This window comes from Lithobates pipiens, unplaced genomic scaffold (assembly GCF_037356315.1).
Source record: "Lithobates pipiens isolate NorthernLeopardFrog02 unplaced genomic scaffold, aLitPip1_a1.2 Scaffold_13, whole genome shotgun sequence".
NCBI lineage: Eukaryota > Metazoa > Chordata > Amphibia > Anura > Ranidae > Lithobates > Lithobates pipiens.
The window spans coordinates 326248037-326265017 of record NW_027507718.1 but is presented as its reverse complement, the minus strand read 5'-3'; the positions used below and the strand labels follow the sequence as shown (position 1 = coordinate 326265017).

General features: G+C 42.7%; 1 protein-coding gene across 8 annotated transcripts in view; it reads left to right on the top strand.

Annotated features, from left to right (window-relative positions):
• Positions 1-16981, top strand: part of INPP4B (inositol polyphosphate-4-phosphatase type II B) — an 851608-nt gene that overhangs the window by 634073 nt on the left and 200554 nt on the right. For all 8 annotated transcript variants that reach the window (XM_077476952.1, XM_077476955.1, XM_077476953.1 and 5 more), the window contains one exon: positions 5018-5122. In XM_077476952.1, the coding sequence (XP_077333078.1) occupies positions 5018-5122 (105 nt within the window). The remainder of the gene's footprint in view (positions 1-5017; positions 5123-16981) is intronic.

Sequence of the window (16981 nt, the reverse complement as noted above, 5' to 3'; positions counted from 1 at the left end):
TGAACTAATTGTACAGGAATTCCATAAATTCTACACTGAAATTATATAACATGCGAGATCAGTTTTCACAAATAAAGGCAGTTGCATTTTTCCAAGATATTCCACTACCCCAGCTTACACACAGTCATGTCAAACTTATGGATAAAGAATTCACGGAATCAGAGATCAGAATGGCCATAAAAACTATACAATCCTCTAAATCCCTAGACCTATATGGCTTCTCGGGCCATTATATTAGGAAATATCAAAAAATCCTGATCCCCTATCTGTAGTCCTACTTTAATGACCTGAGAAAGGGTAATGATATCCCTAAGCATGAAAACTCAGCATACATCCACGTTATACCAAAACCGGGAAAAGATGATGAAGATTACCATCCAATTTCTTTAATAAATGTAGATGTAAAAATAGTGACTGTAGCGGGCATAACCCGTTGCAGGGCGGCCTTGACTGAATGGGCTTACCGATTACCTTCTCCTGGCCTGCTCCTCCGAATCTATGGGTTCACAGGGTTAATACCCAACGACTTGTACACTGACACCGATAAAGTCCCTTTTAAAAGGTTTATTTTTCAGTAGAACTTTCACAAACATAGTCTCTTTATGGAACAGAGGGCACGGGTGAAGAACTCAGGTACCTTGAACTGCAGGTTTAACACAGTCTCTATTTCCACCCAGAGAGTAGCCACTCGCAGCTGGGCACGTTAAAGCTGAACAGATCTCTAGCCAGAGATCATGGCAGTCAGCACGTTGACTCAAAACTTGAACAATCAACTGGGAGTATTCAGGAACCTTTTTCCAACTGTACCTGGAACGTTTCCCACTTCCTTTGAGGTGCTGGAAAAGTGTGAACTCATCAATGTCCTTTCCAACTCAATAACCAGGGTCTTCTCAGAATGCCACTTGCAGGCCCTCCTCCGAAGAGTATTCCCTGGTCACTTCCACGAGCTGCGGTGTCCCTCCAAGCCGAGAACACACCCCGACACTTTGAATCCTCCCTCAGTTACAGCGCCTCGAAACAGATGGTTCCGAGACTCGGGAATGGACGGATCCCTACCCCAGACCAGACGGTCTACCAGGGGCCACTGACAGGAACATGTTGCGGGATGTCGAACACCCCGTGACCGGTCCTGAAACCAGAACAGACCACACGGGTTTGACCAACAACTCCGGAACCCCGAACACGTGACCCACACCCACTTAAGTACCCCCTCCCAGACTCCTCAGCGGGCCGCGGCACTCCCGCTGATTGACTCCAAAAGGGCCGATACCAAAACATCCAACCAGACTTGGTTCTAGCCTGTAATGTGCACCTCACCGCTCACATGACCAGGCAGAACTTCTAAACACAGCCTGGCCAGACTGGTGTTAGGCCTACCTATAATAAACAAAGCGTGTGACATTTGATCCCAAATGTCATCCGCTACATGACAAAAGTGCTAGCCTTTAGATTAAATTATTTCCTTCCACAATATATTCATCTAGATCAGTAGGGCTTTGTCCCTAATCGCCAGGCATCTGATCAGACCCATAGAATTATAGATATAATTTCAGCCATTCATTCTGACTGAGACCACAACGGACCTAGACATGCTGCTTTCATTAGATATCCATAAAGTGTTTGATTCCCTATACTGGGTTTATCTATTTAATGTTTTATCTCATTTTGGGTTTTACAAACACTTACTGGCTCTCCTTCGAACACTGTATGACACACCAACGGTGTCTTTTGATGCTTGGAGAATATTCCTCCCGATCCCTCGATATTTGTAGGTGAACTCGGCAGGGGTGTCCTTTATCCCCACTGCTATTCATTCTATCAATAGAACCGATTGTAATAAAGATCCATAACTGTCCAGATGTTAGGGGTATATAATGCGAAGACAGGGAACAAAAATTTATACTTTTTGCTGACGGCATCTTGATGGTTATGTCATCACCTATCGCCTCCCTCCCCAACCTATATACAATACTACAATCCTTTTCAGGAATCTTGGGTCTCAAAATTAACCATGATAAATCTAGGGCATTGTACATCTCTTTGCATAGTACCACCCAGAAACCCTCAAACAATCCTACCATTTTAATTGGGAGCTGGAAGCTCTTCCTTATCTAGGAATTCATTTGGCCCCTTCCTTTACATACCTTATACTTACACAATTACCTTGCCCAGTATAGAAAGCAGACCTAGCCAGGTGTCAAATTCACCCTCCGTCGTGGCTTGGCAGATTAAACTCAATAAAAATGAATATTCTTCTGAGAATCTTGTATTTGTTTTACACTATACCAGTGGTGCTTATTAGATCTGACCTGATCACATTCCAAAAAAAGCTTCCCCAGTTTATTTGGGGAAACAAGAGGCCCAGGGTGAACAGACTTGCACTGTTTACACTGAAACAGAAGGGGGGTCTCGGACTTCCCGATCTGCAGAAATATTTTTACGCTGCCCAATTGGCCCAACTTACTAAGTTTTATTCCCAGCAGCCCCAGGCACTGTGGATGATAATGGAATCCTACTCCTGTCACCCCAATCCAATCTATCATATTATGTGGTTGCCGGTGAAAGAGAGGCCAACGATTTTATGCCCCACCCTCTTCTTGTCACTAGGCATCTGGGACAGACTGTCGAGGACTCAGAAATTCAAATTGCCCCACAACCCATTAGCTCCCCTTTTGAGAAATGGGGATTTCACCCGGGTCTCACCTCCCCTGCTTTTGAATGGTGGTCCAACAAGGGCTTTATATGGATTGCAGACCTTTGTGACCAAAAAGGTATGCTTTCCAAAGGATTGATAATAGAAAAACACCAATTAAAAGATTCTGAACTCTTTAGATATACTCAAATACACCATTACCTACAAACCTATTCACGTAAATGTGACCTCGTAACTAGGTCACCTATGGAAAACATGTGTCGCCAATATGATAAAATTCAAGGTCACATGTCTTCAATATATACTATTATGTCTCAGTTAAACTGAATTATATGGGCCCATGAGAACAGGACATCCAGGAGACCCTGGAACTTGAGGAATGGCACTCGATAGCATTAACAGCTTCTAGATCACTTATCAACACTTTGATTGTAGAAGCAAATTATAAGGTTTTATTAAGGTGGTATTTGGTACCGGCTTTTGGGGCTGTGGTCAGGAAGGGACAGCATATCATATATGGTGTCAATGCTCTAAGGTATGGAGGTTTTGGATCAGAATCTATAACTTAATTTATACTCTCACCCAAATCAACCTGACCAAGTCCCCAATGCAGGCACTCCAGGGTTGTAAAGTAGAGGAAGCTTCCTAAACTCAGAGACGGCTCCTTACATTCATATTTGTATCAGCTAAAAACTCCAATAGCTAAGAACTGTAAGTCAGCAGCCATACCATTTGACCAACTTAAACATAAACTTTCTTGGCTCATGTTAAATGAAAGATTAACGGCAATCTTACAGGATAAAATTAAGTTGATTAATAAAGTTTGGGACCCATGGATCAGTTAATTAACTAATGATCCCCAGAAGGTTGCTGATTAGGACTTTCCTGGTCGGCATAGCGCAGAGTGTGGAGTCACCCCCCCCCCCCCCTTTCTTCCCCCTTTCTGCCTCTCATATGTTTTGATTTCCTTACTCATTTTTACTATTCTTTTCTTTTCCTCCTGAGACCCTGGTATTGTGGAGCCTGGATTGCGCCGTTCTGTGTTTTGCAAGGTGGTGTGTCCCCGACTACTTGTTGAGGGGGCGCGCATCCCTTCACGTGGAGGGTGCACTCCGGGGCCCATACAATAGAGTTGACATAATGATACAGGGTATAGTGAGAAGCTTAAGACGGATTGTCTACCGAATAGCTTACTTTACAGTTCAACAGTAAAGATTGTAGTTGAGGAAATGTTATTACTAAAGCTTATGATATCTTGCCTCTAAAGCGTAGGAGGCAGGATGTCCTTGCTTATACTGTATGTTTATCGGACTACGGAACTGTTAAAAATCAATGTCAAGGTCTTTATTCTGTGTTGTGAAAACTTGAATAAAAACTATTGAAAATGAAAAAAAATAATAATCTCAGCCATCTTTTACAATAGCGTGTTTTCTTAAATTCAGATGATCAAAAATAAAGACTCTGAAAACTCTTTTTAGGTGGTTATAGAGCCATTCTCATTGTCTTATTGTCTGGTTTATTGTCAATACAACGCAATGAGCATACATGTAAGACCCTTAGGATGCTTTATGGCTGCCTATAGACAATATAGTGAAGCAAGAATTTGAAAAAAAAAGCGTTATTTCTTCATATTTTGCTCAGAAGAACTCACATTAGGGGAATACATTTACTAAAAAGCCATTATCTTGTGTTTGCACTGAGTGTATGCACTCATACTAGTGCCCTCTGGGTACATGAACTACAGCTGCAAGCACGCCACTCTTTCTAGTGGTCTTAGTGGACTCTTGGCAAGCTTCCTGTAGCAGCATTGTAATTCTTTTATTACTAAGAAATGTCCCTGAAAAACCTTTTTGCACAAATGCCACACTGCAAAATAGCATAAAAAGTTACTAGGACCAAGACAGTACACCAAGGAGTGAAATATTGAAGAAAAGTCCTTGCATTCATTATTCTTATTTTGACAAGTCAATAAAAATGAGCTGTACTTCAGCTTTTGGCTTTATATAATGCTATATTTTAAGAGCAGCCAAAACATAATGTGTGATAAATGTACCATCATTTTCCCCATGCTGGGCCCCTGTTGAAGACAGCAGGGGATGTCTGTCACTTAAAATGCATTAGCATATCTGCACATTAAATACTGCTCTGTAGATTACTGAGAAGATGCATGCTGGGATGCAGCAATAAAAAGAAAAAACTTTTCATTTCTTAAAAATCAAGTGCACATTAAAATAGAAAGATGAACTGGAAAGATACAATGCATGCACCCCGCACAGGCTTAAAGGAAAAAAGATGGAAAATAACCATCTGCTTGCTGCAGAACATGGTGCTTCTTACAGTTTTAAATTCCTGTTTTTTCCCCAGGGTCTTCTTTCAAATCCAGCTGTACTAAAGGAGAAAAGAGTCTAGAATTTGTTCCAATTAATCTCCATTTGCAAAGAATGCGTGTTCACAGCCAAAAGTTAAAAGGTAAATTGTTGATTTTAAAAATCATTCTTAAACGGCATGTGTAGTGGTTTTGGAAACTTTTTTTTTTATATTTAGGATTTAATTAAAAATTTTTTTTATATATATATATATATATATACATATATTTTATATATATATATATATATATATATATATATATATATATATATATATATATATTTTTTTTTTTTAACCATGTAAATATGCAATATTGGAATGATTTTGTTGTATTCTCTTATTGAGCTAGCAAGTGAAGCTTAAGGCTCCTCGTCATATCTCTCTCTTGTGCGCCTCTCTCTCTCTCTCTCTCTCTCTCTCTCTCTCTCATGTCCGCTCTCTCTCTTTCACACCCCTCTCTCTTCCCCCCTCTCTCCCACTCCCCTTCCCCCTCTCTCTCTCTCCCTCTCCCCGTCTCTCCCTCTCTCTCTCTCCCTCTCCCCCTCTCTCTCCCCCTCCCTCCCCCTCTCTCTCTCCTTCTCTTCCTCTCCCTCTCCCGCTCTCCTCCCTCTCTCTCCCTATCCCCTCTCTCCCTCTCCCTCTCTCTCATGCCCCTATCTCCTCCTCTCTCTCTCCCTCTCTCTCTCCCTCCCCCCTCTCTTTCTCTCTCTCTCTCTGTCCCTCTCCCCCTCTGTTTCCCTCTCTCCCACTCTCTCTCTCCCTCTCCCGCTCTCTCTCTCCCGCTCTCTCTCTCCCGCTCTCTCTCTCCCTCCCCTCTCCCGCTCCCCCTCTCTCTCCGACTCTCTCTCCCTCTCCCCCCCTCTTTCCCTCTCCCTCTATTCCTCTATCCCTCACACCCTCTGCCTCAATCCCTCTCCCCCTCTCTCTCCCTCTATCCCTCCCCCCTCTCTCTCACACACATCTCTCTCTGTCTCATGCCCCCTCTTTCTCTCTCTCTCTGTCCCTCTCCCTCTCTCTTTCCATCTCCCCCTCTCTCCCACTCTCTCTCTCTTTGTCTCTCTCTCCCTCTCCCCCTCTCTCCCGCTCTCTTTCCCCCACTCTCTCTCTCGCGCTCCCCTCTCTCTCCCTTTCCACCCTCTCCCCCCCTCTCTCTCCCTCTCCCCCCTCTCTCCCGCTCTCTCTCTCCCTCTCCCCCTCCCACTCCACCCTCTCTCTCTCCTGCTCCACCCTCTCTCTCTCCCTCTCCCACTCCCTCTCCACCCTCTCTCCCCCCTCTCTCCCCTCTCCCCCCTCTCTCCCGCTCTCTCTCTCCCTCTCCCCCTCCCACTCCACCCTCTCTCTCTCCTGCTCCACCCTCTCTCTCTCCCGCTATCCCCTCTCTCTTTCCCTCTCCCTCTATCCCTCACACCCTCTCCCTCTATCGCTCTCACCCTATCTCTCCCTCTATCCCTCCCCCCTCTCTCACACATATCTCTCTCTCATGCCCCTGCCCCCCCTCTCTCTCTCTCCCTCCCTCTCCCCCTCTCTTTCTCTCTCTCTCTCTCTGTCCCTCTCCCCCTCTCTTTCCCTGTCCCCTCTCTCCCACTCTCTCTCTCCCTCTCTCCACCCCCCCTCCCTCTCTCTCCCTCTCCCCCTCTCTCCCGCCCTCTCTCTCCCTCTCCCCTCTCGCTCTCCCCTCTCTGTCTCCCCCCCTCTCTCTCCTGCTCTCTCTCTCCCTATCCCCCTCTCTCCCGCGCTCTCTCACCTTCTCCCCCCTCTCTCTCTCCCGCCCAGGCTCTCTCTCTCCTGCTCTCTCTCTCCCCCTTTCTCTCTCCCTACCCCCCTCTCCCGCTCTCTCTCTCTCCTTCTCCCCCTCTCTCTCCCGCTATCCCCTCTGTCTTTCCCTCTCCCTCTCCTACCCTCTCTCCCTCTCCCTCTCCTACCCTCTCTCCCTCTCCCTCTATCCCTCCCCCCTCTCTCTCACACACATCTCTCTCTCACTCACCTGTCTCCCTTTCTCTCTCTCTTTCCACCTCCCCCCTCTCTCTCTGCCTCTCTCCTTCTCCCCCCTCTCTCTCTCCCCCTCTCTCCCCCCTCTCTTTCACTTTCCCTCTATCCCTCTATTCCTCTCCCTCTCTCTCTCTCTCTCACACATCTTTCACACCCCTGTCTCCCCCCTCTCTCTCTCCCTCTCACCCCCCCTCTCCCCCTATCCCTCTTTCCCCCCTCTCCTCCCCCTCTCTCCTTTCCCTCCTCTCCTTTCTCCCCCTCTTTCTCTCCCCTTGTCTTCCTCTCCCCCTTTCCCCCTCTCTCCATCTCCCCTTCCCTCCCTCTCCCCCTACCTCTCTCTCCCCCTCCCTTTTCCCCTCTCTCCCTCTCCCCCTCCCTTCCCCCATTTCTCCCTCTCTATCTCCAGTTCCTGGCATTGTCAAAGAGATTTCCTTCTCCTTTCCACCCTTATATGTACATTCCTATTGCCTCATCACTATGATGGGCTACCTACAGACCGATAGAAAAATGCTAGAGGAGGCGGACAAGCTCAAAACTGCAGGCAATCTTTGCTCAGGCCAACATTTGGGTAGAACTTAGGGCACTGAAACATGACTTTGTCAAAACAAAAAAAAAAAAGCTTATAGAAAATTTGGAGGCAACAATTAAAATCAAATGGCTATTAAACTATAACTAAAGGCAAAACTTTTTTTTTGTTTCGGACTGATTGGAAAGGCATTAGAACACTTGTGAGTTTTTATTGCTGTCTGTGCCCCCGGTAGGGAGATTCACACTCTCTATTTGTCCTGTTTATGTTTATCATTAAAAGTGAAAATAAAAGAAAATCATACATTTTGAGTTGTCCCCAGAAAAGTAATAGAGGGAAAATCTTCCAATGGGGACACTAGTTCTGGTGTCCTGGGGTCCCCAAGGAATTCCCTCAGTTTGTAGGGATTTCCTCTTATTTCCTGTTTTGCCTATGGAACAGGAAGTAAGTCACAGAAAATCTCCACAATGGGACACAGATAGCTAAAAAAAAAATGACAGGGGTTATAACCCTCCCTTGCTCTATCCAAAATGAAAACTGCCTATAGTTCTACTTTAATGCTATCCAGGAAGCACCACAATTGTGATAAAGAACTCAAGTTCATTTGATTTTCTTTTTTGTATGTAATTCACTACAACCAAAATCCAGGGAGCTCCTAAGTGGTGGTTGGGCTTCCAGAGGTGTTGAAAATCCCCCCCCCCTCTTGCTCTCTCTCTCTCTGTGTGATGTATCTCTAACCTCAGTCAGACTTTAAGAAAGGACTGAACCAAACTGGTGCCAGTAATGCCGCATACACACGACCGGACTTTCCGGCAGAAAAGGTCACACGGAATCATTCCGTCGGATATTACAATCGTGTGTGGGCTTCATCTGACTTTTTTCTTCAAAAATTCAGACGGACCTAGAAATAGAACATGTTTCAAATCTGTCCAATGGAATCAATTTCTATCGGGAAAACCGTTCGTTTGTATGCTGGTCTGAGGGACCAAATATGATGCAAGGGCAGCTATTGGCTACTGGCTATTGAACTTCCTTTTCTAGTCCCGTCCTATGTCATCATGTTCAAAATGTGTGGGCAAGTCCGTTCGGTCCGGAACTCCATCGGGAAGCCGGTCGGACCTTTTCTGCCGGAAAGACCGGTCGTGTGTACGCAGCATAAGAAATACCTCTCCTGCATTACAAACAGGTGATCAAAAAAGCTTCTCAAATCTCCAGGTTAAAAACCAAAAGAAGCCCAAGCAAGACAGGATGGATATCCTATATGCATCTCAAGACTTGATTCTCTGTTTTGCCTGCGGCATACCTTTAACGGCCTTGCATTTACTGAAACATGCATTTTGGGTGAATTGACTCTGTAGGGAAACCTATCACAAGTAAACCATTAGAACCATGGGGAGAGATTGATTATACCAGTAGCACAGATATGACAAGCTATTCATGTGATAAGCTAGAGGCAGTTAGGGGCCCCCTGTGCGTGCTAAAGGCAAGGCTTCATAGTTAGCACGCAGCTGGGATATTTACAGTCTGATGCATGATCAAGAATATATCACACTTATATACAAGACAGACCATTCTATTTTTCATGTTTGCATATCAAGGAGGGAGTTTAGAAGACCATCTACTGGAGCAGCACACAGCACTTAGAACAGAGATAGAGACAGACAACCAGACGGAGACATCGAGAGAGAGCGAGGGAGAGACAGACAGAAAGAGAGACACGGGACAGAGAGAGACAGAGAGAGACAGAGACGGACAGAGAGAGACAGAGACTGAGAGAGAAAGACAGAGAGAAAGACAGAGAGAGACTGAGAGAGAGAGAGACAGAGACTGAGAAAGAGAGACAGAGAGCAAGAGACAGAGACTGAGAGAGAAAGACTGAGAGAGAGAGACAGACAGAGAGAGAGAGAGACAAAGAGCGAGAGACAGAGACTGAGAGAGAAAGACAGAGAGAGAGAGACTGAGAGACAGAGAGAGAAAGACACTGATAGACAGAGAGACAGACAGAAAGAGAGACAGACAGAAAGAGAGACACACAGACACAGAGAGACACACAGACACAGAGAGACACATAGAGACACACAGACAGACAGAGAGACAGACAGAGAGACAGACAAACAGAGAGACACACAGACAAACAGAGAGGAACACAGACAAACAGAGAGACACACAGACAGACAGAGAGACACACAGACAGAGAGACACACAGACAGAGAGACACACAGACAGAGAGACACACAGACAGAGAGACAGACAGACAGAGACACACAGACACAGAGAGACAGACACAGACACAGAGAGACAGACACAGACACAGAGAGACACAGAGAGACACACAGACAAAGAGAGACAGACGGAAAGAGAGACAGACAGAAAGAGAGACAGGCAGACTGATAGACCTAGAGACATACAAAGAGAGAGACAGAGAGAAAGAGACAGAAAATCCATAGTTAAAGCACAGTGCTCTCTTCTCTCACAGAATAGCTGAAATGGTTAATAATACTTGTTTTCCATGCATTGTGGGCATTTGGGAGGGTCCTCTGAGGTTATCTTTAAAAAAACTCTTCTAACCTCAAATGCTCAAAACTGCTGCTAAACTCACATAAACTCAATATGTAAAAGCTGTGAAATGGACGTTTTTCACTGTCAGTTATCAGCGGTCAGTTTCCAGCGTTCAGAAGAGGTTTTCAACTGCCCCATGTACATGAGGCCTTAGAAGCTGCATGATCTGGAAGAAGAAATCACTGTCCCTTTAGTGAATAGGGGCAGGCTAGGTTAACTAATATATGGACATAGGGGAACACTACAAACTGCAGCCACAACATTTGAGGCCATTTGTACAAGGTGAGGAGGTAAACAAAGAACATAGGCAATATAACTACAATACTTAGTTAAAACAACCAAACATTTGAAAGTGTACAATGCCTTTAATAGAGGAATTTATTAGCCCCCAGAAGTGCAGCCCTCAGCCTAGCACGCGCTTTTATGAAAGCAAATTGTAATAACTGAGTGATGTTATTTTTAGATATTTAAAAATACACAGAGTTATATATTTTTTTGATTTTTAAGAATAAATATGTTGCATACAGTGCTGCTGTCAGAAGTTATTTTGTTGATTGTATAATGGCCCAGTTTGAGATTTCTCACACTGATTGTACTCTATAGAGGCCAAGACCTATTCTCAGGCTTAGCAAGGGAAGTAGGGCAGCATAAAAGCTCTGTGAAAAGAAAAACAATTTCTCTTCACAGAGAGATGTCTCGGGAAAGCTATAAAGGGTGAGAAACATAGATCCTTGGTACACAGCGTGTTGAGAGTGGTCAGCTGGGAGGAGTGACTTACACATACTTAGACAAATGATGCTGCCCCAGACAGTAATCGAGCAAGCCTCCAGTTTATTGTGCTGTGTTTTCACATAGCCTTGGAACCATGCTTCAATTTTATATACCCATTTCTACAAAGTCTTATAAAGAGTCTGTGGAGTAAATCACGATTTCCGGCAGCCCGGCACAGACCCATATGTAGAATGAACTTTGTTCTTTCTTGTAATTTTCCAGTATCTTTTACCAAGTTTAATCAAGACTTGGGTAGCGGGGAACTAATGCGGCTCAAAGCAAAAAATAAAAGACTAAAATGTAAATCTATAATGAGGAAATCTTTAGTAAAAGACACAAGCCTGTTTTGCTCCGTCTCCTGCTGACAGGCAAAATAACCTCCAGTTTGCATGGTGTGGCTTTGATTGTACTGAATTCTTCTCTTCATCTTCATGCATTATGCAAATGACATGTAAGAGTAACAGGAGCTGTGAGTGTCATAAAGATATGATCGCTCTCTGCAGCACTCAGAACACATCGCTGGGAGAAGAAAGCACCTGTCAAGCTGGGGATGGTACATTTGCAGTGTTTTATAATACATGACAAAAGTTGTTGATGGTTACATTACTCTTTAGACTCCGCTTCGTAAAATGTTGTGGCATGTTTATATCCAGTGGCTTGATATAAGGTAGTTATTTGTGTTAAACTAATGATAATGCATCCTCAAGGGTACTTTACTAGATGTACCATTCTGTAAATGCTAAATGCTGCGACAATGCCCTTGGTATGCCAGTAGAATAACACTCCCCGGCTATAAGTAAATACTAATCGGTAGCGGAGGACTCTTCTTGTCTGGCCACAGCTGGTCAGTCTGATGTCAGCAGAATATGGCTTTGATTGCAGTAATTCAGTCAGCAACAGCTTAGCTGTCATTATTTTGACTCTTCTAAATAACAGAAATGTAAGATCTAATTGAGCAATAAGGATTGTTTCAAATTATGGCAACTTTCACCATTGTTACAGACCCAACCAAGACGGGGGCTTTTGGAGGGGGCTGCAGGGTAGCCTCTTGCATACTGACTATGGGCCCTGGCTTTTGAGGTGGGTGCCTGTGGGACCCTTGGAGTCCATGTCTACCCAAAACACACAGACTCTAGGACTGGGATACAGACTTGGGGCCATTGTGCCCAAACCAGCAATTACTGCATGAGACTGTGAGACTCAGTGTAGATGTTAATATCATCAGCTTAAAATAGTAAAAACGCATAAAGGGTACTTTCCATATTCAGGGCTGTAAACTGGTGTGGAGCAGTCTGCGTAGGCACTGGGGCCATTGTGCCCAAACCAGCAATACTGCTTGAGACTGTGAGACAGTGTAGATGTTAATATCATCAGCTTAAAATAGTAAAAACACATAAATTGTAATTTCCATATTCAGGGCGGAACAGTCTGGGTGGGCACTGAGTCACCTAGGCGGCTAGTTGTTTAATTTACATACTGTGTATGTTTATGTTGGCGCTTCCTTAGCTGTGCTTATTATATTCCTGTTTACAGTTTGCATTGTTAGGGTAATGTGATCAGGCTCTAACTGATCTTGTAAGTTTGAGTTGGAGTTCCAGTTTAAGCTAGTGTTGTCTAGATCGTGGGTGCAATATCCTGCAATAATACCTGGTTCCCGGTTCCAGACTGAAGGAAGCAATATCTTGATGGAAGCACCCAAGCTGGGTGCTGGACGTTCTGTCACAACCATGTTATTAAACCATTTTTTTTATTTGTCATCAAAATAGTATAAAAGCTACCATAGAATGAAAAGAAAAGTTGATTGATCATATTGAACTAGCACTGGATGTAGAACTTAAGCTCCAACACACATGCATCATGCTTTGCTTCATACAGTGCCTTGAAAACATTTTCATACCGCTTGACATTTTCCACATTTTGGCATGTTACAACCAAAAATGTAAACATATTTTATTGGGATTTTATGTGATAGACCAACACAAAGTGGCACATAATTGTGAAGTTGAAGGTAAATGATAAATGGTTTTCAAAATGTTTTACAAATATCTGAAAGTGTGGCGTTTATTTGTATTGAGTCCCCGCATAGTCAATACTTTATAGAACCACATTTTTCTGCAATTACAGCTGCAAGTTTTTTTGGTTATGTCTCTATCAGCTCTATATAGATTGTGAAATGTTTGCCCATTCTTCTTTTCAAAATAGCTCAAGCTCTGTCATATTGGATGAAGAGCATCTGTGAACAGCAATTTTCAAGTTTTGCCACAGATTCACAGATTCACAGATTCTCATTTGGATTTAGGACTGGACTTTGACTGGGCCATTCTAACACACGAATATGCTTGGATCTTAACCATTCCATTGTAGCTCTGGCTGTATTTTTAGGGGCGTTATCCTGCTGGAAGGTGAACCTCTGCCCCAGTCTCAAGTCTTTTGCAGACTCTAATGCCGTGTACACTCAACCGGACTTTTCAATGGACTAGGTCCGACAGTCTTCCCGACTGACTTTCAGCGGAGTTCCGGCAGACATTCTGAATGAACGGACTTGGACACACACAATCATACCAAAGTCCGACGGATTTGAACGTGATGGCGTACGACTGAACTAGAATAAGGAAGTTCATAGCCAGTAGCCAATAGCTGCCCTAGCGTCATTTTTTTGTCCATCAAACATGTTATAAAGTCTGCTGGATTTTTGGCAAGCAAAGGTCCGATGAAGCCCACACACGATCGAGTTGCCTTTGCTGTCAAAAAGTCCGGTCGTGTGTATGTGGCATTAGAGGTTTTCTTCTAAGATTGCCCTGTATTTTGCTCCATCCATCTTCCCATCAACTCTGACCAGCTTCCCTATCCCTGCTGAATAAAAGCACCCCAACAACATGATGCTGCCACCACCACGTTTCACAGTGTGATGGTATGTTTTGGGTGATGTGCAGTGTTAGTTTTCCGCCAATCATAGTGTTTTGCTTTTAGGCCACAAAGTTACATTTTGGTCTCATCTGACCATAGCACCTTCTTCCACATGTTTGCTGTGTCCCCCACATGGCTTCTCACCAGATTTGTGGAGTGCACAACTAATGGTGGTTGTCCTGTGGACAGATTTTCCCACCTGAGCTGTGGATCTCTGCAGCTCCTCCGGAGTTACCATGGGCCTCTTGGCTGCTTCTCTGATTAATGCTCTTTTTGCCTGGCTTGTAAATTTAGGTGGATAGCCATGACTTGGTAGGTTTGCAGTTGTGCCATACTCTTTCCATTTTTGGATAATTGAGTGAACAGTGCTCCGTGAGATGTTCAAAGCTTGGGATATTTTTTTATATTCTAACCCTGCTTTAAATGTTTTCAAAAATGTATCCCTGACCTGGCTGGTGTGTTCTTTGGCCATTGTGATGCTGTTTGTTCACTAAGGTTCTCTAGCAAACCTTAGGGCTTCACAGAACAGCGGTATTTATACTGAGATTAGTTCCACTAGATTTCGCTTAGGTGTCTCAGAGTAAAGAGAGCTGAATACAAATGCACACCACACTTTTAATATATTTTTAAAACATTTTGAAAACCATTTATCATATTCCTTCCACTTCACAATCATGTGCTACATTGTGTTGGTCTATCACATAAAATCTGATCACATAAAATACATTTACATTTTTGGTTGTAACATGATAAAATGTGGGACTTTATTTACAGGAGATCAGTGCCAGTGATCAGGGATTTATAAGCGGGCAAAAGAGGGAAATTCCCCGTGCCCCCCTGTCGGGGGGGGGGGCAGACTTCCTTTACAAAAAATGTAATAATGATAAAGTTAACAAATTGGCACTGATAAAAAATTATTTGAGAATCAGGATGACCCATAAAAGACTAAGTGCTCTTTGCCTACTGGCTGTCGAGAGCAGTGTCCTAAAGATGATATTGTTTGATAAGTTAGTTGAAGATGAACTTTTTGTAGTGTGATGCATAACTTTGATGTATGACTTGCCAGTTTCAATTACCTGTGTAACGTGTATTCTTATAGCCCATAAAATTTAGAAAAAAAAATCAGATAAGTGTCTTCTTTGGAACCTACTTATGTGGTTTTTAATCCATGTCAGTTCACTTTTTTATTTGTCATATAATTTAATGTCTAGGTTGAGGAGCCCCAAACCTGAAGGGCCCCAAGTCCCCCAAGGTCTAAATCCGGCATTGCAGGAGATGACAGCTGGATCACATTTCAAATATTGTCCACAGAGAGACAGTTCAGGTCTACCAATTGTACATGGTTTCCAGAAACTTTCATAGGGATGACTTGCACCATGTGTAAAATGCACCGAAAACACATTAGAAATAAACAGCAACAATGAAAAGGGCACAAATGTGAATGGAATTGCTCTCAAAACTACACTCTAATAGAGCACTTCTAGACTATTAGTGTATTACCTAGTGCAGGCAGGCTGATACCCTTTCTAAACCAAAATTACATTTGGGCACAATATGGAGAAACAGAGTTGCTTTTCACTAATACCATAGTCAATAAAGCATCAATTTGATGTCAAAGGTTTTTAGCACTGTACATCAAAATGTTAGTTTTATTTTGGAAACAGTAAAGATTAAAAGTCTATTTTTAATTGGCACTAGTCATTTCACATTGTTCCAGATAACAAATACGTATTGTTATAAAATGTATTATATTCTGTAGCATTAGAAAGAAAGACATAAAAAATGCAGCAGATTTTATATTGCTCAACATATAATTCAAGCTACATGCTCAAGTCTTTTGGGACACTTGAATTTAATAGACATGCATTACTGACAATAGCATATAATCAATATCAGGACAAAATATATAATGCAGCTTATCTGCATCCACTGGACATTTCATGGAAATCTGGCAGTGCGTGAAAGCCTGTGACTTACAAACCCAAACTATTCTGAATTACAATTAGTGGCAGACCCTAAAAAATTGGTATTGATTGCAAATATTGATAAAGCAAATAGTTTTGAATGACATCATATAACATGTACGAGTATTTTAATTCAGATGCCTTTTATCTGTGTATGTCTTTATAAATACACTCTAGAATGTTTATCAGCGGTGAGGTGGATCGTGTTATGCTGGTTCCATATTCTCAATCAATAATTAATAATGAAAATTTTCCCTAGAATCTAAAACAAATAGTTCTGGGTTTCATAATTATGTTTACAGTCAAGGTTTTATTATACGCTTGCCAGCAAATTTTTAAGATATAGCATGGAAATGGCTCAGAGGACTTTTTCTAGCCATACAATACTTATTCAGCCATGCAGGATAGAGAAATCTCTCCTGACAGCAAATGTATTCAGACAGTCACAGTCCCCACAGTTGTCTGAATAAATGAACAATCGTTTTACAAAAATGTTTGCACAATAATTTTCCACCTGGCTCCTTCAAATTTTCAATAAGTAAAGCCAAGTGGTGCCAACCTCTTCTTGTGGTATAGTCTCCTAGCTGTCTTTTCTTCTTTTGGGAAGTTAATGCAAGAGTTTGGATTACTAGATATATGGTGCATAAAATACCCTGGAGAGAAAAATAATTTTGTTCTCTAAAATGCATACAATGTTGCCTGGGATAGATTTAGCAGTCTTCTTTCCTAATATTATACCACCAATTCATGATAATTTATGGTTAGGGTTATTTCTTATCATTCTCCATTGCTAATATTATTTAAAAGCAATAACAGAGATACTTCTCTTCTTTGGAGAATAAAACCATATTGGTTAAGGTTGTTCGCAGAATTCTCCTCTAATAATTATAATTTATAGATTTTTTTGACTGGACTAACTTTAAAAGTATATCTCCAAGGGCTACTTGTGAAACAAATCTCAGATGTTAAAGCAGAAACTAGGTCAATAGCGTGAAAAAGGAAATGTAATAATTCTTATATTTATTTGATGATTTTGGAAGTGGTTCAGGATCCAGTAAAAAATATTTGCTTTGAATAAGCAGAACATGGGTGCTAGCCAGGTTGATTGGGGTAGAGAGTTCCAGAGGAAAGAAGGCACTGGAGAAATCCCGGAGAGGAGCATGGGAAGAAGAAGATAAAGTAGGGCATTGCTTCTAAAATGCCATACACAAATGAACAGCTAGGTATCTATTTAGAACAGATAAC